Source organism: Neoarius graeffei, chromosome 23, assembly GCF_027579695.1.
Source record: "Neoarius graeffei isolate fNeoGra1 chromosome 23, fNeoGra1.pri, whole genome shotgun sequence".
Classification (NCBI taxonomy): domain Eukaryota; kingdom Metazoa; phylum Chordata; class Actinopteri; order Siluriformes; family Ariidae; genus Neoarius; species Neoarius graeffei.
The window spans coordinates 42,350,994-42,374,820 of record NC_083591.1 but is presented as its reverse complement, the minus strand read 5'-3'; the positions used below and the strand labels follow the sequence as shown (position 1 = coordinate 42,374,820).

General features: G+C 42.7%; 1 protein-coding gene across 1 annotated transcript in view; it reads right to left on the bottom strand.

Annotated features, from left to right (window-relative positions):
• Window positions 1-300: 300 nt before the first annotated feature.
• Window positions 301-23,827, bottom strand: part of LOC132871740 (E3 ubiquitin-protein ligase RNF126-like) — a 57,691-nt gene continuing 34,164 nt past the window's right edge. Inside the window, exons 8-10 of the mRNA XM_060906205.1 lie at window positions 18,821-18,936; window positions 15,033-15,283; window positions 301-2,595 (exon numbers count right to left, since the gene is read on the bottom strand). Of these exons, the coding sequence (XP_060762188.1) occupies window positions 15,158-15,283; window positions 18,821-18,936 (242 nt within the window). The 3' untranslated portion in view covers window positions 301-2,595; window positions 15,033-15,157. The remainder of the gene's footprint in view (window positions 2,596-15,032; window positions 15,284-18,820; window positions 18,937-23,827) is intronic.

Sequence of the window (23,827 nt, the reverse complement as noted above, 5' to 3'; positions counted from 1 at the left end):
GGCAGGGGGGGCTGGCACCATAGCCATGAACAGGTGCTCAGGTAGTCATCATAATTAACTATTAAATAACTATTATTTTTAGAATTTCTATCTATAAAAAATTTACTAACACAAATGATTAGCAAATAAAATAATACTCCCCCTCCCTTATGATCCAGTTTCCTTCTCCCTGGCCCGACACAGACCAGCACTGCTTATATACACACACACACACACACGTGCTTACTTTCACATATCCCGCTCCCCCCCAACATATACACACTGTCCCTCCACCCATAATTCAAGGCCCAACACCCCTCCAAATCCCCCCCACCTACCCTCCTCTATCTCATATGCACATTCATTACCCCTAATCAACCACCCATCCTCCTCTATACAGCAATATAGCTCTTGTTTATCTTTGTCGAATTTGTCTCCATGTGTTCTGTTACATCTCTTTGTTAACATATTAGTAGTATTGTCCAGCCTTTGAAATTGTTGTTAGTTACGTTAGTGCTTCTGTTGTATGTCATGTGTATGTATTGATTTGTTTCATTCTGTCCTTTTTACTTTGTATTTGTTAGCAAATAAATTAAAAAAAAAAAAAAAGCAAAAAAAAAAACTGCTTGATCTCAGTGGCTGGGTAAAACACATTCACTTCATCTGTCTGTAAACACTGACCAGCTTGAGTAGTGGAGTAAAGGCCAATTTATGCTGACAACCCAGTCCTCGCAGATAGCGTCGCAGACAGTGTCTGCGTAGCCCCCCCACCTTCACAGACGCTCTGCGCGCACCTCCCAAAAATTGTGACCACCGCAGAAGCCTCGCAGACAAGAGGGCTCCGATTGGTCCACTCTACATCCGCTGTACACGCACTTCCGCTTCCCTACTTTCCCGGTTTGGTTTGTTTTCACGACCGGCATTTTAAAAAACACGAGCGAAGATGGAGCAGCACGAAGAGCGGTTGATCGAGGAAGTACGTACATCTATAGGACTCCAGTTCTAGTCATTATAATAAAAAAAAAAAAAAGTTCTAGTCAGTCATTATAAGTAACCGGAGGATAAACACTCCACTAACCACACCCACCAACTACTCCTAGCGACTTCACGCCACCTTGCGTTGTGGCGGTGAATAACATCGCGCACGTCTATTACTCCCCGCTCAACGATAAATTACAACTGTCTGCGAAAAGCTATCTGCGAAAGCCTTGTCGCACGAGCATGCAGAGGCCTTTAGCGTCACTCTCTCTTTCTGCATCCATTTCATTTTTTTTTAAAAACTTATTTGTTGCCCTTTTCTTCCTTTTGCTAGAGATTTGAAAAACCGGTGTTTGTCTGTATCTCCGTTTTCTTTTATATCAACCACAGCTGTCCTGCCTTTCCTCTGTCTGCATGGGGAGTTCAGCTGCTGTTTCGCCCGTGTGGATCTCCGACACGGCGAGCTCTGGCTCACTTGCATCGTCCCCATGCAGGCTGCGTCACTCACAGCAGCATCGGGGCCCCTCTAAACTGGCTCTGCCATGGAGGGAGTAGCTGTGGCAGGGTCAGCCACAGTGGACTCGGGTACATCGAGCCCAACAGGCTCAGTCCGCTCAGCATTCCTGCCTGTAACCCCTTCGAGGTTTAACCTTTCTGGACATGCACGGATTAAATGTCCTGTTTCACCACAGCTAAAACAGTTCATTCTCATGTCAGTAATAGCAATTCAAAAACTGTCCACATGACATTTCATGACCAGGTCAAGCTCATCAACAACCTTATTGAGCATCATGTAAACTAGTCTCCGAAGAGACACTCGATGCTCTACCAGCAGCGATTTACAGCCTTGTGGGATTTTTTTTTTTTAAATCAGAGGGATCAGTTTACTATTGTCGGAAAGCTCTTTTATAATTGCCTCATCTTTAAGAAAAGGCAGCACACATTGGACAGTATTATCTTTTTTGACAAGAGTACGGAGAGGAAGCGCTGTTGTAAAGAAGTCCTGAATCACTGCTCCACTTCTCACAATTTTATTTACTTTATCTCCTGAATTGAGGAAGATTACAATGGCGGTGTTCATTCGTGAGGCTGACATGATGCTATTATGCCCCATTATATTTCCTCCAGCCAAGCAGCAATCTTGCACGCTCACCTTACACACAACCTTCACGCCATTTCGGTGAGTTCATTTTTCAAACATACTGGCAATTGGAGTCGCCATGCTTCCAGCACAACGTGCCGGTCGCAACACTCCGCATGCCAAACAAAAATGGGGGAGGAGAAAAAAAAAAAAGCACGCAAACACACCTCTCTCACCAAAACTCAAGCCACTTCATCAAAAGAAAATATACGGACAAAAAGTTTCAAAATCGCTCCACTCACTCGTGCATGTGCAGAGAGGGAGAGAGAGAGAGAGAGAGAGAGAGAGAGGTGTGAGAGAGAGAGTCAGTGCTCTCAGAAGAGACCAGTTCATGCATTTCACCACTGTGCTGTCGTAGTCCACACACTCGGGCCCAATGCACTCTCAGCACGCGTTGTGGAACCAGCGGTACTTCGACGCTCCCATCAAATCACAGGACTGCTTACGCTGGCGTATCGACAAGCACTCGTCAGAATACACCACCGTGCAAAGGGTATCTGTCAGACAGGAGAGAAGAGCAGAAAAGAGAAATAAATACAAAACAGCATCATCTCATCTCATTATCTCTAGCCGCTTTATCCTGTTCTACAGGGTCGCAGGCAAGCTGGAGCCTATCCCAGCTGACTACGGGCGAAAGGCGGGGTACACCCTGGACAAGTCGCCAGGTCATCACAGGACTGACACAGACACAGACAACCATTCACACTCACATTCACACCTACGGTCAATTTAGAGTCACCAGTTAACCTAACCTGCATGTCTTTGGACTGTGGGGGAAACCGGAGCACCCAGAGGAAACCCACGCGGACACGGGGAGAACATGCAAACTCCACACAGAAAGGCCCTCGCCGGCCACGGGGCTCGAACCCGGACCTACTTGCTGTGAGGCGACAGCGCTAACCACTACACCACCGTGCCACCCCACAAAACAGCATAGCAATCATAAAAATAAAAAGGAAAAGACAAGAAAAAAAAAAGAGTAAAATTAAGACAAGGGTTGTTTTACAATCAGGGTACGCAAGCTAAAAATTACATTTAACACTTATTATCGTCAATATCAAAAGGCTTGACTAAATAAACTTGGTTGTTTATTGTAGCCCTGTGATAGCTCTATTTACCATGCCAAAAAAAAATTTGGTGATAACGTTATTTTTTGGTGAATGTATGGCAATATATGTCATATTTAGCAAAATTACTTGTGTCATTTAGAAAAAGTGCTTTTTTGACCACAGGTAGCTCCAAAAGGGATGCACTTAAATCATTCTTTATACCATAAAACACATATTTGGTTCCATATCATTGGAAACATAGTTAAGTTTTAATGTTGAATGCCAGTAAGTTTTCAGACTATTTTGATCAAATTAGTATGTAATTGCGTCAAAAAAATGTCCTCTCCGAGACAGCTAATTTTTCAATATAAAATAACATATCTAAAATGATAATTTTCATCCTAAAACGTGGTCAAGATATTGAGACATAAATATTAGAGACAACTAACACAAAGCTTACAGCCTTATATTTAAAAGCACTATGGAAGTAGTGGATTCTGAATTGTCAAACAAAAAGTCCTCTCCGAGAATCACTTCATTCGTTTCTCCCAGCCCTGCTTAAAGCTCCACTTAATCTTCTTTATCTTATAGCAGATTACACAAAACTACCATAAACACATGTCAAAAAATTACCTGAAATCTGTTCTTTAACTTGTCCTTCACTTAAAAACTGGTACAAGAACCAGTTTGAATCAATTTGAATTTTGGACCCCTGTGACACAAACTTTGTACCCTGATTGTAAAACAACCCAGAAGGAAAAGGAAAGTAGAAAAGAAATAAATGGAAAAAAGAGCGCAGTAATAATAAAGTAGAAATCAAAATAAAAGACAAGGGGGGGGAAAAAAGAAAATGGCAAGTGTACAAAAAAGGAAAGAAGACAGAAAAAAATGGAAAAAAAAAAAAAAAGACGACTAAATTTGTCCTGACTTCAGGTCACAGGATGTAAAAAGTGAAATATCTCCAGTATCTGTTTCAGGTTTAGGTTCCATCACAAGTCATACAAACACATTGTTTCTTACTATAATGGCTAAACTATATAAGAGAGAACTATAATATACAACCCCGATTCCAAAAAAGTTGGGACAAAGTACAAATTGTAAATAAAAACGGAATGCAATGATGTGGAAGTTTCAAAATTCCATATTTTATTCAGAATAGAACATAGATGACATATCAAATGTTTAAACTGAGAAAATGTATCATTTAAAGAGAAAAATTAGGTGATTTTAAATTTCATGACAACACCACATCTCAAAAAAGTTGGGACAAGGCCATGTTTACCACTGTGAGACATCCCCTTTTCTCTTTACAACAGTCTGTAAACGTCTGGGGACTGAGGAGACAAGTTGCTCAAGTTTAGGGATAGGAATGTTAACCCATTCTTGTCTAATGTAGGATTCTAGTTGCTCAACTGTCTTAGGTCTTTTTTGTCGTATCTTCCATTTTATGATGCGCCAAATGTTTTCTATGGGTGAAAGATCTGGACTGCAGGCTGGCCAGTTCAGTACCCGAACCCTTCTTCTACACAGCCATGATGCTGTAATTGATGCAGTATGTGGTTTGGCATTGTCATGTTGGAAAATGCAAGGTCTTCCCTGAAAGAGACGTCGTCTGGATGGGAGCATATGTTGCTCTAGAACCTGGATATACCTTTCAGCATTGATGGCGTCTTTCCAGATGTGTAAGCTGCCCATGCCACACGCACTAATGCAACCCCATACCATCAGAGATGCAGGCTTCTGAACTGAGCGCTGAAAACAACTTGGGTCGTCCTTCTCCTCTTTAGTCCGAATGACACGGCGTCCCTGATTTCCATAAAGAACTTCAAATTTTGATTCGTCTGACCACAGAACAGTTTTCCACTTTGCCACAGTCCATTTTAAATGAGCCTTGGCCCAGAGAAGACGTCTGCGCTTCTGGATCATGTTTAGATACGGCTTCTTCTTTGAACTATAGAGTTTTAGCTGGCAACGGCGGATGGCACGGTGAATTGTGTTCACAGATAATGTTCTCTGGAAATATTCCTGAGCCCATTTTGTGATTTCCAATACAGAAGCATGCCTGTATGTGATGCAGTGCCGTCTAAGGGCCCGAAGATCACGGGCACCCAGTATGGTTTTCCGGCCTTGACCCTTACGCATAGAGATTCTTCCAGATTCTCTGAATCTTTTGATGATATTATGCACTGTAGATGATGATATGTTCAAACTCTTTGCAATTTTACACTGTCAAACTCCTTTCTGATATTGCTCCACTATTTGTCGGTGCAGAATTAGGGGGATTGGTGATCCTCTTCCCATCTTTACTTCTGAGAGCCGCTGCCACTCCAAGATGCTCTTTTTATACCCAGTCATGTTAATGACCTATTGCCAACTGACCTAATGAGTTGCAATTTGGTCCTCCAGCTGTTCCTTTTTTGTACCTTTAACTTTTCCAGCCTCTTATTGCCCCTGTCCCAACTTTTTTGAGATGTGTTGCTGTCATGAAATTTCAAATGAGCCAATATTTGGCATGAAATTTCAAAATGTCTCACTTTCGACATTTGTCTATGTTCTATTGTGAATACAATATCAGTTTTTGAGATTTGTAAATTATTGCATTCCGTTTTTATTTACAATTTGTACTTTGTCCCAACTTTTTTGGAATCGGGGTTGTTGATCTATAGCAGAATAAAAAAATCAAAGCTTCATAGTTTGTCTTTATTCTGTGGTGACTATGGCTTTGAATACTAACAGGGAAAAATATGCTCGTGCCCGTTTGTTTTATATCTCTATCTCTGGTCTGTGGTATTGTGGGCGACGCCATTTTGTTTATTCAAGCTGATCAACCTTTGACCTACCAGCAGAATTTGATTAGATAAATTGCCTTGCGTGGTGCCTGTGCCCAGGTGTATTCATGTGTGCACTGGCTCAGAACGGTAAACAATGTTTGCATGCGCTGGAATATTTATAGCCAATTTTGATAGCAACAGGTGTACACCCCAATTTGGGTGGTCCACAATAGGAGTAGTAAGGTGCCTCCTTCCTTCACTAGCCTGGGGAGTCCACTGTGGAAAGGTGGTAGTACTCCCTTAACCCCCCTGCCAGGGATACTGGCAAAGCCATGAGGAACAGCGTGGTGGATTTCAGATGCATTACGGACGAGTTCTCGTTGACCAACGACTGCACATGAAATTGATGTTGGGCGGATGATTTGCGCTAAACAAACAACGGCCAAGGTCTCCCAATCGTGTTCGTTGACTACTGCCAGGACCGCAAGTGTGGCGTCCGCAGCTCCTTGTCTTCGCCACCATGTCTCAGCCTTAAATCTGTCGTTCATCCCGATTGCCCGTCATGCGGTTAAACAAGGGCCGCGTCCCCAAACTCTGCTTGGTACGCAGTCGAAAAGTTGGCTACCGAGCAGCTCTTTAACCACAGACTCCTTAAATGCAAAAAGGTTGTCTTCATTGCAATGTTTAATGTAAGAACACTTATCAGAAGCCCAGCTTGGGGTCTCAGTTGCTTCAGCTGAAGCAACTGACATGTAATTTGCCTACAGCAACATCGCCTTACTCACGACGACATTGTCAAATATCACAAGGTTGGAAACTGGACCCTAGTTACCTCGTCAGCCTGGAAAAACAGTACCAATGCTTCTGTTGGGAGTTGGAATGCTATTAAGCCTACATGCTTATAAGGCACTTACAGTTGTGCTCATAAGTTTACATACCCTGGCAGAATTTTTGCTTTCTTGGCCTTTTTTCAGAGAATATGAATGATAACACAAAAACTTTTTTCCCCACTCGTGGTTAGTGGTTGGGTGAAGCCATTTATTGATAAAACAACTGTGTTTTCTATTTTTAAATCATAATGACAACAAAAAACATCCAAATGACCCTGATCAAAAGTTTACATACCCCAGTTCTTAATACCGTGTATTGCCCTCTCTAACATCAATGACAGCCTGAAGTCTTTTGTGGTAGTTGTGGATGAGGCTCTTTATTTTCTCAGATGGTAAAGCTGCCCATTCTTCTTGGCAAAAAGCCTCCAGTTCCTGTAAATTCCTGGGCTGTCTTGCATGAACTGCGCGTTTGAGATCTCCCCAGAGTGGCTCAATGATATTGAGGTCAGGAGACTGAGATGGCTACTCCAGAACCTTCACTTTATTCTGCTGTAGCCAATGACAGGTCGACTTGGCCTTGTGTTTTGGATCGTTGTCATGTTGGAACGTCCAAGTACGTCCCATACGCAGCTTCCGGGCTGATGAGTGCAAATTTGCCTGCAGTATTTGCTGATAACGTGCTGCATTTATCTTTCCTTCAACTGTGACCAAGTTTCCTGTGCCTTTGTAGCTCACACATGCCCAAAACATCAGCGATCCACCTCCGTGCTTTACAGTCGGAATGGTGTTCCTTTCATCATAGGCCTTGTTGACACCTCTCCAAATGTAACGGTTATGGTTGTGGCCAAAAAGTTCAATTTTGGTCTCGTCACTCCAAATGACCTTGTTCCAGAAGTTTTGAGGCTCGTCTCTGTGCTGTTTGGCGTATTGTAGGCGAGATACTTTTGGCCCTTTTCCACTACCCTTTTTCAGCTCACTTCAGCCCGACACGGCTCGCGTTTCGACTACCAAAAACCAGCACGACTCAGCTCGTTTCAGCCCTGCTTAGCCCCTAAAACTCGCACCGTTTTGGGGTAGGGCTGAAGCGAGCCAAACCGTGCTGACTGAGGCTGGGGGCGTGAGCAGACACTCCCCTGTGCACTGATTGGTGAGGAGGAGTGTCCTCACATGCCCACACACGCCCCGCGAGCGCGCTGGGATCTGTAAACACCGCAAACCCGGAAGAAGAAGAATTACGAATTACGAGAATTTCTGAAGCCTTATGCGCCTCGCCTCATCTATACGCTCTTGCCAGTATCTGTTGGCGTTGTCGGTGACAACAAGCCACAGCACCAAGACCAGCAACACTAACGACTCCATGTCCTCCATGTTTATTGTTTACTATCCGGGTCGTGAGACTGCCGCTTAAAAGCTCACTGAATCAGTGACATACAGAGCATCGTGGACGAGTTCGCGGAGCGCAAGGCTCGTTGTATGCCCTTCAAATAATGCGCGCAGTAGGCTATTGATGTTTTATTATGAGCCATGTACAGTATCCTAATGTTTTTTGTTTCTGAGTTACATGTTCGTTTGAAGGACTTGATGTACTAAATAACATAGTTGCACCCGGTAGTGTTGAAATTGGTAAACACCGCAGTTGCGGACATTTTGTAGCCTAAAATGATGTTATGATAAGCTTTAATAAAGGGCCCGGTCATTTGCCCCGCCCCCGGCCCGGCTCTGACTTGTTCCGCCACTGTCACTGATGTCACTGTTTGCGCTGCTTAACGACATCACATGACGTCCACCCACTTTCGCTAACTCCACCCAATGTGTCCACCCACTTCCAGCCAGCACGGTTCAGCGCGGTTGTAGTCGAAATGCAACTCCAACAGCCCCGCTCAGCTCGACTCAGCTCGACTCGGCACGGCACGGCTCAGCCGCGTTTGTAGTGGAAAAGCGGCATTAGTGGCATTTGCCTGGTTTGAACAGAGCCCCTGATTTTCCATTTGTTAATCACAGTTTGAACACTGCTGACTGGCATCATCAATTCCTTGGATATCTTTTTGTATCCCTTTCCTGTTTTATACAGTTCAACTACCTTTTCCCATAGATCCGTTGACAATTCTTTTGCTTTCCCCATGACTCAGAATCCAGAAACGTCAGTGGCTGGATGAAAGATGCAAGAGTCTGTCTGGATCCCAGAAACTCACTCAGCTTTTATGCACACACACTGATTACAAGCAAACAGATCACAGGTGAGGACGTTACCTTTCGTAGCTGTTCAAACCCATTTGTGTCAACTTCTGTGCATGTTATCAGGCCAAAATCACCAGGGTATGTGAACTTTTGATCAGGGTCATTTGGGTAGTTTCTGTTGTCATTATGATTTAAAAAGAGAAAAAACAGTCGTTTGACAATAAATGGTTTCACCCAACCACTAAGCACGAGTGGAAAAGATGTTTTTGTGTTATCATTCATATTCTCTGAAAAATGGTCAAAGAATCATAGATTCTGCCAGGGTATGTAAACTTATGAGCACAACTGTAACTACATGGAGTCAATAACGCCACGTATTTTAACGGGAATCCAGACTCCTCCGTCATTAGCTGTTTCAGCCCTACCAACGTTTACGAGGAGAGTGCAGTTGAAAAATTCTATCCCGACCTATCCTCTTTGGTGCGCCAGATTCCTAAGCATAACGTTGTTGTCTTAGGTGGAGACTTGAATGCACAACTTGGTCTCACTGATGGGTACAAGTTTTCCTTCCATACAGAAACCAACAGAAATGGAAAAACGCTCCATGACTTCCTCAATGAAAACAATCTAACATGTCTGAACACAAAATTCCTGAAAAGAACCGGTCAGTGCTGGACTTTCAGCTACCCAAATAGGGTTAACGCTCAACTTGAATAGGTCATCATAAATAACAAATGGAGAAATAGGGTCATGAATTGCCGTCCTTACAGCTCTTTCGAGAACGTCAGCTCAGATCATAGGATAGTAACTTCACGAATTTGGCAGAGTCTCTGGGCAAACAAAGGAAAGCCCTCACGACTGGTCTCTTCTGTGCAACAACAAGGGGACACTGCAGTCGTTCACAATTGCCTTGAGAAATCATTTCGCGGTTCTGCAATCTGGAAGCGATCATAACTCGGCTAACCAGACGTATAACAACTTTCAGACCGCCTGTAAGGAAGCAGCCCTCAATTGGATTCCAATAAAACCAAAGTTAAAAAAGCGTGTCCCATGGGAGTCAGACGCAGTTATTAAGGGTCGTAAACAGCCAAGTGAGGCTGCAAAAGCCAAAAATGTGAACCCCACGAAATCAAAACAAAAAAGTTCAAAAGAGCCCAAGCCTCCCTTTCTGCCACATACAAGGCTGAGCAACAAGTGTATCTTCAGAGCAAAAAAAGTCAACCTGATCGCAAATGCAAACCTCGAAAACAGAGCAGCCCCTGCTTGGAAAACGGTTAACAAAATATGCAGGAGGAAGCATGCAAATAAAGCCAAGTTGAAAGCTTCAAGCCAGCAAGAAAGACTTGATCTCTGGAAAGAGCACTTCCAAAATCTTCTTGGAAAACCACCAACCATCATTGATAGCTCAACCAGACAAATAATTTTCAAGGAACTTGATGTAAAGAAAGGACCTCTCTCAACAGAGGAGCTCGCTGTCGTTCTGAAGAACATGGCTAATGAAAAAGCCTGCAGACTCGACAACATCCAAGCAGACGTATGGAAAACTGGAGCTTTCAACAAAGAATTACTCGACACGTGCAACACTGTGTATAGTGGACAACATATCGACGGATGGACCCAAGGCTGCACTGTACCCTTTCCTTAAGCCTAGGTCACAACCGGACGTACGATTTTTTGGCAGTGTGATTTCTGGCGTTTCCCAAATCGCTGCGTTTTTTTTTTCGTGGAGAAAGATGCACGTTGGCCCCAAGTTTGTCTTGCAACCTGAAAAAAACTTAAGTGTCAGTAGAGTTTGTTTGACATGACAAAGAACCTCTGCGGCCAGTCTACGGCTCGAAAATCAGCACGTCACACGCGCGCCCTCCATGCGTTTGTGGTTTTTTTGCATGTAGACCGGCCATCGGAGCACATACGGCCAGTTGTGACCGAGGCTTTAGAAAGGGGATCTCAGGGTTTCAACTAACTATAGAGGAATCACACACACTGCAATTGTCGCGAAAATCTACAATCGACTTATTCTCAACCATGTTCGTCCTAAACTAGAACCCCATCTCTGTCGTAACCAAAATGGTTTCAGTGAAGGTAGACTGACAACAGGTCAGATTCTTACAGCAAGACGCGTCATCGAAAGAGTAAAGGCCAAGAACCTGCCAGCTGTTCTATTTATAGAGTTCTTCAAAGCATTCGACTCCATCCACCGCAAGAAAATGGAGATTCTCCATGCTTATGGTATTCCCCAAGAAACAGTCAATGCAATCATGATGCTGTACAGCAGTACTCTGTCCACAGTCTGCTCTCCTGACGGCGACACCGACGACTTTTACATCCTTGCAAGGGTTCAGCAAGGGGACACGCTTACCCCTTATCCGTTTGTTATCCGCTTTGACTACGTGCTAAGAATTTCAGCGGATGAGCATAGAGAACTTGGGTTCACCCTGGAAAGAGCCCGGAGTCAGCGTTATCCAGAACAGAAAATAACGGATACTGACTATGCTGATGACCTCGTCCTCTTTGCTGACAATATAGAAGATGCTATCACCCAACTTCACTTCGTTGAAGATGCAGCTCGCTCGATTGGCCTGTATGTAAATACACGCAAAATGGAACTAATGTCCTACAATGTAGAAGGTCCCATCAAATCGCTGGACGGTGATGACATCAAAGAGACTGCAGAGTTCATTGATCTAGGCAGCAACATTGCATTCTCCAAGAGAGACGTCAAGCTTCGTCTCGGAAAAGTCTGGGGAGCTCTAAACAGCTTGGATAAAGTTTAGAAATCCAACCTTCCACCAGACCTAAAACATAACTTCTTCAGAGCCACTGTTGAATCTGTCCTGGTTTATGGGTCAACTACCTGGACACTCACCTCCAAACTCCAATCCTCGTTTGACGGTGCCTTTACAAGAAATGTTAAGAAGAGCTTTAAATATCTCCTGGAAAGACCATCGAACAAATAAAGAACTACACGGATTTATTCTCTCCGTATCGGCAACCATCTGGGAGAGATGATTACAGTTTGCTGGCCACTGCTGGTGCAACAACTGCCTGCGGCAATGTAGGATAAAGTCAGTTGAAGAGGCAGGGTAGTGGGGGTCCAAGCTTGCTCGACATGATAGCAAATTATTCAAATTTAGCACTCGGTTTTGTGGAGAACTTTTCAGAATTAAATCTTTATCAAACTGCACCTTTTTAACCAAAGCGCTCTCTTAGACCGAAGGGGGTCAGAATAGACTTACGAGTTACAATTTGTGACCCCTCGCTGAATCCAGGGACACATGTCGGCCGAAACGAATCCGAGATAATCGCAAAAGAAGCATTTTTTTCGAAATTTGTGATTTTTGTTTTTTTCCATCATGTGTAAGTTGAGATCTTGAAGAACGCAATCAGTATTTCAGATAATAGATTGTTTTGTTGGAAAAGCATACATTTTTTGTTGCAAATTGTCTCGTTTTTGTCAGGACTGTAGCCTGCTGGGGGGTGTGGGTAAATTACCATATGGGCCATTCACGTGATGATTTAAGTCTTTTGTTTGTTTTTTTGCGAATCAGCTGTATGATGCGAGCTGAACGCATGGCTACTTAACCTGCATACAGGCGTGTGATTTCACTATGGAATGAGTTACTAAACAGAGCGCAGAGGAGCTGAAACACCGCGAAGCAAACAGACACACGGTATTTACATCGGAGATCACCATTTCTAGCAAAAAAAACCGCAACCTCGTTTTCCAGATTGAATGGAATACTTGAATGATTGGATGATACACGGACCGTTCTAGGATTACATTATTCCATCGGAGGCATTGGTGTGTGCAAGGCGCCGTTTCTCTTTCTGATGGGGTAAGTTTATTAATCTAAGGCTGTGTGGTTATTTTTGCATGTAACGGAGAGTGTTGTGGTTTGGTTAAGCCTAGGTCACAACCGGACATACGATTTTTTGGCCGTGCGATTTTTTGCGTTTCCCAAATCGCTGCGGTTTTTTTTGTTCACAGAGAAAGATGCGCGTTGGCCGTAAGTTTGTCTTGCAACCTGAAAAAAAAAACGTAAGCGCCCGTAGAGTTTGTTTGACATGACAAAGAACCTCTGCGGCCGGTCTGCGGCTCGAAAATCAGCACGTCGCGCGCTCTCGTGCGTTTCACACGCGCCCTCCATGCGTTTCTTGCGTTTTTTGCATGTAGACCGGCCGTAGGAGCACGGTACGGCCGGTTGTGACTGAGGCTTTACATGAAACTAGTGTTGTGTTGTGTCATCATCGTGCTCTCTTTCTTTCTTACAGTGTGAGTAATTTTTCAACCACAAAACGTTAAAGTATACTTTAGGACTTATTTTTGCACTTCATAATTGTGTTAGGCATACTTTGCATGGAAGGAAAATTGACGTGGTGATCTTTGTTTACATGAAAGTAGTATCGTGCTAGCTCATAGGGGGTAGGGCTTTCCTTAATGTCATGCAAATGAGCAGCATTATGTGCCCGCCCTACACCCAGAGTAACTGAGATGGAAAACTTTGAGGGCGATTTTCTCCCTTTTCTGTTTTAAGAAGTATACACTTTCAAAAGGCCACACATTCTTCAAATATTGTCAGATCTCCACATGGAAGGCATCATTGGAAAGCTTAGAAACTGTATTTTCTGAATCTGTCAATAACTCAAAATGCCCCCGGGCCGACACATGTCCCTGGATTCCGTTTTCTGACACATTTACTCTGTACAGCCTATGAAGGGTTTGAGCTTAAAGTGCACATCACGGGTAAATTCAGGAGCAAGATCAATGTAATCCTCCTACTTTATATTAAACTTTGGTCAAATATGTGTTACATTTTATGCAATACCAGAAAAATTCAGTTGAAATCAAGCCATTTGAGACGAATTGGTCCGCCTCTGAAAAAACTTGGCATTTGGATTTCCCGGCAAACATTGATTTTCGTGACGTCGCGTGCGGGACGCCTCCTTCTGAATCCTACACCAGCGCTGGTTTGTTTATGAGGAAACGACCTGGTGGTTTTCTGCAAATTTCTTCAACGTTATCGCGTAATTATTAAAATGGTTAACAGATGTATCGTAGGAGGGTGTAGCAACACCGATCTTGATGGGATTAGTACTCATCGTTTCCCAAAAGACCGGACAATGAGAGAGAAATGGGAGCGCTTGGTCTACACAGGCTGTGCACTGAAACCGTGCAAGCTGGTGCTTCCGCAGGTGACGTCACGAATCTGGCTCCAGACTCCCTTGGGATTTTTCCAGATGCGTTATTTTTATTTTTTTTCTGCTGTAGACAGATAGCCTTGTGCAAAATTACCCTTCTGGATGAGTGTGTAAAGGGACATACTTTCATATAAAAAAAAAAAAAAAAAAAATTGGTCCAGAGTATGCACTTTAATGCTGGCCACGCCCTCTCGGACTGAAATAAAATGCGGAGGGGTTGTGTGTGTGGGTTATCCACCTGCCACTGTGGCTGATGGATTCCAAAATCTACCAGTCAGTCACTTTGTTTTAAATAAAGTGTGTAACTGCATGTGAAAAATAAGAGCTACAACATTGAAGCATGATTATTTCGGTAAACAGGCTAAATAATTAACCTCGAGGAAAATACTGACAGACATTCTCTCTCTCTCATATATATATACACACATATATATATATATATATATATATATATATATATATATATATATATATATATATACACACACACAACTGTAAACTGATGGAAGTTGCACTTGAGTTGGGCAGATTAAAAAGAAAACGACTAACCATTCACGAGATAAATCGGTTGTTGGCTTTTCTCCACTTCTCATTAAAAAAAAAAAAAAGTTTTTCAACCTTTTGCTTCTTTGGCCTGGGTCTCCGAGGAGGCTCTCTCTTCAGGCCTATGATGCAACATTTTTTGGTTTGTTTACTGCAAACGCTAGCCTAGGCTGCTTGACCCGAGGTAGTGCTCTTTAACCGTCAGTCAGTAGTCAGCATTCTATGCTCAATAATTTAACGACTGGATCCTCATTAAAGCATCCGAGTGGAACAAGCAGACTCACGATTCAATCTGCGTTGTCTAAGGTCACAAATACTTGTTAGAATTGCATTATTCCTTTGTATATGCTATTTATTTACCCACCACTGTAGCTGGTAAGCTGAGCAAAACCACCCGCATTTGGCAGGTAGTGGGTGCCGGTTTCCAGCGCTGGTATGTTTGTGGGTATTTTAGGAGTTGTCGGCAGCGTTTTTGTGATTGGAGGAACTTCAGGAAGAGGAGGACGAGGATGATGATGATGATGAAGGTGACAAGTTCATTCCTGATAAGTTGGGAGAATCTGTGGCTGTGTTCTGGCCGCTCAAGCTCTTCCTGCAAACGGGACACGTGTCGTGCTGTGAAGAAAGACACAACAGACACAATGTGTTGGGATCACGAAATACATCACAAAGACACTTTACACAATATCGTGGTGTGTGAACATGCACACAAAAACACTGGTGCTTGCAAGTTTGTGAACCCTTATATGTCTATATTTCTGAAAAGACGACAAAACAGCAGAGAGATAACGAGAACCCAATTAAACAAAAAGGACTTGACAAAAAAAAGTCATACAAAATCTTACACATCGTCGTTTAATTATTTAAGATCTTTGTTTTCAGTATCTGGTGTGACCTCACTGTGCAGCAATAACCACAACTCAATGTTTGTGGTAACTGTTGAGCGGTCCTGCACATCAGCTTGGAGAAATTTTAGCCCATTCCTCTAAACACAGCAGCTTCAGCTCCGGAACATTGATGGGTTTTCTCACACAACGTTTCTATAAAATTAAGATTAGGACTTTGACTTGGCCATTGCAAAACAAAATTTTTTTCTTCTGTAACCATACTTTGGCAGAACAACTTCAGGGGTGTTAATGGTCGTCCGACTGTCCGGGACAACTAAATATTTGGTCTGGACGAGATAAATCAGCATCTGCTTGTCCGATAGGACAAGCTAAATTATTCCCAACTCTCCTGGAATTTCTAGAAGCCTCTCACATATTGATAGCAGCTCCCGACACCCGCAAATTAAATACAATATGCCAGAATCTCAAGCGAACAAGCAAGACAGAATCCGAACTGCTCTGTCTTGTTAAGTAGACCAATCAGTGTTCTGCGTGGGCAGGCTTTACATCTCTCCTGGACCGAGTGTGTACCGGTTCAATGTATCCAGGAGGGTCATGGCAGAAACCACCATCCAAGATATTTTGTGAGTAAAAACAAAACAAACAAACATTCTCGTGGTGTTTTGCCCAGGATAGCAGAGTAAAATATGCTCGAGTATCAACGATGTCTTGCAAAGATGGCATGTTTGGTGGTTCTTCATCCTTTAATGAAAAACTTCAGGTGTTCTCCTGAACATTAGCCAATGCAAGATAGGCCTTTAGTTTCTTAGAAGAAGTCACCCTCAGTTCCTTTGTGACCTTGAGGACGATGCCTTGGTCTTTGTGATCTTTGTTGGTCCATCACTCCTGGGGAGGGTAACTGTGATCTTGAATTTCCTCCATCTGTCAGACTGCGGATTGGTGGCGTCCAAACTCTTTGGAGATTGATTTGGAACCTTTTCCAGCCTGATGAGCTCCAGCAACTCTCTCTCTACGGTCCTCAGAAATCTCCTTTGCTCGTGTCATGATACATCTCCATAAATACGTGTTGTGAAGATCAGACTTTGATAGATCCCTGCTCTCGAAATAAAACCGTGCACACGCTCACACCTGATTGCCAGCCCATTAACTGAAAACACCCGACGAAGTTCACCTTCAAATTACCCGCTAATCCTTGACACATACTTTTACCACTCACAGATATGCATTATTGGATTATCTTCCTCAATAAATAAACGACCAAGTATAATATTTTGTCTCATTAGATTCTCTTTATCTACTTTTAGGACTTGTGTGAAAATCTGATGTTGTTTTAGGTCACATTCATGCAGGATTATTAAAAAAAAAAATAAATCTCAATGGTTCACAAACTGTCAAGCACCACTGTAATAAAAATGCATCTGCCCTGGTAAATTAATGTGTAAAAAAAAAAACTAAAAATGCTAGCGGTCCTTACACAAATACTTGCGCGATCAAGTGTCCATGCATTGTCTCTTATATTTTATTTTCAAAACAGTTGACCTGCACAGAGATTTGCTTTGTGTGGCCCACATGCCTGTAAACTCTGAACCGTGAATTTCATGCTAATTGCCTTAAAGTGCATATTCTGGACCAATTTCGTTTTTTTTTTTTTTTTATATGAAAATATGTCCCTTTACACACTCATCCAGAAAAGTAATTTTGCACAAGGCCATCTGTCTACAGCAGAAAAAAATAAAATAACGCGTCTGGAAAAATCCCAAGGGAGTCTGGAGCCAGATTCGTGACGTCACCTGCGGAAGCGCCAGCAGGCTGCGAGAGCTTTGCACGGTTTCAGTGCACAGCCTGTGTAGACCAAGCGCTCCCATTTCTCTCTCATTGTCCGGTCTTTTGGGAAACGATGAGTACTAATCCCATCAAGACTGGTGTTGCTACACCCTCCTACGATACATCTGTTAACCATTTTAATAATTACACGATAAAGAAATTTGCAGAAAACCACCAGGTTGTTTTTTCATAAACAAACCAGCGCTGACGTAGGATTCAGAGGGAGGCGTCCCGCACGCGACGTCACGAAAATCAATGTCTGCCAGGAAATCCAAATGCCAAGTTTTTTCAGAGGCGGACCAATTCGCCTCACATGGCTTGATTTCAACTGAATTTTTCTGGTACTGCGCAAGGTAAAAAAAAATTGCACAAAACGCAAAAATGTGACAGATATTTGACCAAAGTTTAATATACACTGAACAAAAATATAAACGCAGCGGTCCATATTTTATGAAATACAAATGTTCAGATAGAAATTCACTTTCATTTTTATTTTCTATGTGCCCGAGCCCAGTCCAGACGAGAACGTCGTCGCCCAGCAGTCAGGTCCAATCCTCGATGAGGTCTACGTGCATGGAGGCCAGCTTCTCTGAGTCGGTTTCTCACAGTTTGACTGCTGACCCTGCGATTGTGTCTCCCCATGGTCTCATCTGCGGTCCGTGTTGCAGTCCGGCACCGATCACGCAGGTGGGTCAGACGGATATGCCGGTCTTGTGCTGGAGTGGTGACACGTGGCCTGCGTGCATGTGGCATGTTGTCTGTGGTGCCATGCTGCTGAAATCGTTGTCGGAGGCGGACTATCGTGCAATTATGCACCCCCAATTGACGCCCTACAGCTCTGATGGACATTCCAGCCTGCAGCATGCCAATGGCTCGTTCCCGGTTGATTCTGGTCATCTGTGGCATCTTGACATTTGAACATTTTTGTCATTTTAGGGTGGCCTTTTATTGGCCCCACATAAAGGATGGTCATGACATGCATTACTCAGTGAAATTTTTGTCTGCAATGGTCACACCCGACTGGATCATGGATTATCTCAAGTCTGGGCACTGCTCAGAACTTCAGTAGAGGGATATTTTTTTTTTTTTCAAAAAATGTTTACTGGTATGCTATACTATCATTTGATGTGGGCAGAAAAAAAAAAATCAGTATCGGATGTACAAAATAAATAAAATCTTTAGGTGCTGCGTTTATATTTTTGTTCAGTGTAAAATAGGAGAATTACATTGATCTTGCTCCTGAATTTACCCGTGATGTGCACTTTAAGGCTGCTTTGCAATGAAAAATCTTTGGTCGGACACGTGGTGCCTCAGCTATCACAAAAATGTCCCCTGTATGATCATACTGATGGATACTTAGGACACTGTCTGCCTTAAATGAGAGCAAACGCTGCAATAAATTGAAACAAATACAACCACAGTATTTAAAAGAAACAGAAAGCGAAGCAGAGTAGAAGTCGGGAAAAGATGAGCGAGATACCTGTTCGAGCCAGGGCACGATACAGTCATTGTGAAAGAGGTGACTGCATGGAAGTTCTCGAACGCTTTCCCCCTCGGTGTACTCTTCTTTACACACGGGACATTCTAAACCAGCTCCTGCACAGGAACAGGAGAAGGGGGAGAAAGAAAAAAAAGGATTTAAAAGAAAAGTAGTAGTCGTCGTCATCCTCATTAGGTAATGATGCTCCTTAGGTAAATCAAGCTCTTGGAGTTGGCTGAGGTCAGAGACAAATTATATAATCAAATCTACAAACCCCTCAAACGCTGTTAGGCTAAACATTAGAGACGGATATCCAATATCCGTGTCAGGCTGACATCAACAGAATATGCTGGATCAGATATCGGAGAGGAAGAAAACGTGATCCGTTTCTGTAACAAGATGACGTGTACCACAAAATAGGATGCTCCGTTATAAGAAAATCAGCAACTTGCTAACAATTTTTGCAAGTTGTCAAAATAAACTTTATCAGTTGACAGTTACATTAAATGTTGAATATCTACAAAACAAGGCAGTTCCTATCACTTATATTAATAACGTTTTAAAACAGTCGTTCCTCTTTTCCCCCCACAATCCCTTCAAGTTAATAAGGCGTTTAAAAAAAAAAAAAAAACAGCTCCTACTACTGAAGCAGCAAAGCCCTCCACCCTGGAGGAAAAAAAAAAAAAAAACCTCACCGCTGGCTGTTTCAAAGCACTTAAATAAACATCTCCTTACAGCAGACCTGGGCATTTTACGGCCTGCGGGCCGCATCCGGCCCTTTGGTTCATTCTGACCGGCCTGCGTAAGGTTAATTAGAAATTACAAAATAAACGTATTTTCTAATTTTACCTCATGCATGGACTGAATGTGCATTGCTTTTATTTTGAAGTTGTGTTCAACAAAAACGCAATGCGCGCGACATGAACATGACATGAAACCTAATCCCGCAATAACTACTTCCGTAATTTGTCCAGACCAACCACAAACTTGTACGTCATCCTTCAAACGGTCCAGCCAATCACATAGTGTGACGTCACCAGCAGGCGCCGGAGCCCGAGCCGATCTGTAGATCCGATTCCTACTTTTTGGTGAATAATCTCATGATTTTTACAAAGCATTACATACACAAGTGACGATATGCCAAATCCCCCCCTTCACGGCCTGCTCTTAAGAATGAACTGTCCTTGTTACAAAAATGTCTGAAATATATAAACAATCCTCATGCAAATATACTGCACACATTCATAGCAGAAGTTAACCTTTCATAAACCCCTTGTTTTTTTTTTCCATTTTACATATATTGTATATGTATTTTATAAGTTTTCTTTTTAGATTATATTTTCAGAGGTGTGATTTTATGTTGTAATTTAATTAAAAAAAAAAGATCTGATTCCTACACCGAATCGACTGATGATCATCTGTCAGCTATGCTTCGCATCTCCACCTCAGACACTCAACCTGACTCTGATGCACTCGTTAAAGACCAACAGAGACGAGATTTCTCTCACTGAACAAATAAAAAACTGAAAAACACCAAATGAGGTGATTAGACTACAAATGCGGGCATCATTATTATAATATGATGTATCTTGCTTGATATTTGGAGTAGAAAGACAATATTGTGATGTCTTTATTGTGTTTTGGGGTGAATGTGACTGGGAAAGAAAAAAAAAAAAAAGGTACAAACGTTCACATTTTGTTAACCATTGTTTTGGGAAATTTGATTGAATAAATGACATTTTTTTTAAGGCAACCTTGTTTTTTCCATACTCTTACCAGTCTTAGCAGCTTGTAAAAACAATGTTATTTATTGCTTTATATAAAGAAATACAATTAATATTATGCAGAATTTAGTTCAGCCTTTTGGTCCGGCCCTCCACAAAATTTTCTGTTTCTCATGTGGCCCCATGGAAAAAAAAATAATTGCCCACCCCTGCCTTACAGAAAACTTCACAGTCTCAAATTTTTAATCCATGTATTTGGATTAAATAAACTCACCCTGTGAATTAGCAGTTACTATAAAAACAACAAGAACGAGTAGGTATGTAATAGGGCTGTAACGATATGCATATCGAAATCGCGATACGCAGAGCCACGATCCGTATCGCGATACAAGAAGGCAGAATCGCGGTACACCCTTTCAAACTTCTCCTCAGCCCAAAAACAGAGGCGCTTCCAAACTTCAATTTATGAATACTTTACTTTTTATTTAAATTACATTTTAAACTTACTTAAATTACTTTTATTTTTTATATCTATTAGTAAGTCGTTTTTTCGCAGACCTGCGACAATCTTCTGCGAGTCACGCAACGTCCACACTCGCCACTGGCACAGCATTCATTTCTTTTAAGCGGTCGCCATTCTGGTTGCGACGCGGGGAGCGAATCTGTAAACAAGCAGCTCGCCACAAGCCAATCGCAATCACTTGACCGGAAAGGCATGCAGTGTTGCCAGATTGGGCAGGTTTAGGTGCTTTTTGGCTGGTTTTGAACATATTTTGGGGTGGAAAACGTTAGCAATATCTGGCAACGCTGAAGGCATGTGTGCTTGGGCGGAAGCCTTCTGCGGCAGTTACATTTTGACACGCGAGCAATGTTTCACCATAAAAATTCCGTAATTTCCATCTGTTTTCCGCGATCACAGAAAATCATTGGCCCTATGAGAGTGAGACAGTGAGAGAGCCACCCCCCCAAAAAAAAATCTTAACGGATTTACGCGATTTGGAAAAATGACTTTTTCAGAACCGAAAAAAACAGAGCTTCCAGCTCAACAGTATTATTTTGAGAAATAAAACAGTCTTTGGATATACATTTGTTCATTTTTGCATACATATTACTCATTCTCTGCAGTGGTCTGAATTATTTGTTATTAAATAGTTAATGTAAGTAAGTAAATGTTAAGTCAAATTTACTACTTTAAAAAAACATTTAAAAAATCGTGGGCGTATCGAATCGTGGGTCAAAAATCGCGATACGAATCGAATCGTGAGTTGGGTGTATCGTTACAGCCCTAGTATGCAACGATGTGAGCTCGTATACAGCTGGACAGACTGACTTTGCAGATACGCTTCTGTCACAGCCACAAGACGAAATCCTATCTGGTGGGATCTCGGGATGGAATGCCTTCCGCTGAGCAACAAGACGTACTTTCACTTTTTCGTGGAGCTGAAGATCAGTCCATTCCAAGAACCCATGAGATCGAGCTTCCCTCTTGCAGACGGCATGTTAGAGCTCAGGGTTGGATATCTCGCATGCCAGTAGTGATTTACAAAGAAAAATCTTCAAAAACTATTTACTCCTGATTCTCTCTAACACTCTTCTCAAATAAGTTCTCTTCGTGTTTTATGCTGCCTGTTCTTAGTATACATCATGATCAGCTTTTTCACTCGTTACATATCAGGTTGTACTGTAAAAACCTGGGTGTCTTCCTTGACTCCGATCTCTGTTTTGACAAACAGATTAGCACTGTGGTCAAAAATAGTTTACCAACTCAGAGTGACTTCCCGTCTCAAATCCTTCCTATCTCATAACGATCTTGAAATAGTCATCCATGCTTTTATCACATCATGATTGGATTACTGCAATTCCCTTTATCTTGGCCTCCCTCAAACCTCACTTAGACGTTTACAGCTGGTCCAAAACGCAGCTGCACGTCTTTTAACTGGCACCAGGAGACGTGAGCACATCACTCCCATTCTGGCCTCCTTGCACTGGCTCCCAGTCTTTTTCAGAATACAATTTAAAGTGCTGATGACACGAACATGACTCTATGCAATTTCTTAAATAAACTATACAACATGGCAAACGTTAGATTTCTGTTATAATTACGTGAAAAGAAGCTGTTGTTACGCGAATATCCAACTTTTAATTGTACAGCGCAAGAAAACTGGGTCCGTGGCTCACGGCCATGTTGTGACGTCAGCGGAAGAACACGCTGCGGTTCACTGGCTGTTCTACTCTGGTTCTACTCGATGGAAACAGCGCATGAAAATGCCGGTGAACTCTCTAGTGCTAGCTCTTCCTCTTCTTTTTTTTTTTAAAGATATTTTTTGGGCTTTTTTCACCTTTATTGGATAGGACAGTGTAGAGACAAGACAGGAAATGAGTGGGAGAGAGAGACGGGGAGGGCTCGGGAAACGACCTTGGGTCGGAATCGAAGCCGGGTCCCCGGATTTATGGTATGGCGCCTTAGCCACCTGAGCCACAACGCCCCCAGCTCTTCCTCTTCTGGGAGTCTAGAATTGTGTTGATCTCTTCCGAATAGAATCTATGATAGCCTACCCTCTTTACCCTTTGCCTCTCGTTGCTAGGCGGCAGTTACATGAAAGCCGCAAGCTTTCACAAGCAAATACATGACTGATATCACGCCGACTTTATGATTACATTTATGATTATCATGTAGAATCTATAGCTCTACGTACCTTTATCTTATGTCGTTTCACAACACATGTTCTGACAGGAGGACTGTCTTTGGATCCGGCATAGCTACTAGTAGACCTCCTCCGGAATACTGGCAGTGTTGCCAGATTGGGAGGAATCCCGCCCAGTTGGGCGGTTTCAAGTGCATTTTGGTGGGTTTTGAACATATTTTGGGCTGGAAAACGTCAGCAGTATCTGGCAACAGATCTGGCAACAGATACTGCTGACGTTTTCCAGCCCAAAATATGTTCAAAACCCACCAAAATGCACTTGAAACCGCTCAACTGGGCGGGAAACCTCCCAATCTGGCAACACTGTGTAGGCACTGCTGATGGTAGTAACACACGTTTGTGCTGAACTGAACACCCAAGAGATTCCTTTAAGCTGGGAAGGGTGTCAAAACAATCCAAATCGAAGTGTTCAGAGCACAGGACGGATGTTGGTGAGGGCTCCCACTTGTCACGAGCGCGCCTGACTTGCTTCACCCACTTCGCATGCAGCTCGGGATCTCTGGGAAACTTGAATAAACTTACCCCATCCTTGTAGGTTTTGGAGCAAAAGCCGGCAACACAACGCGAAGGCATAATAA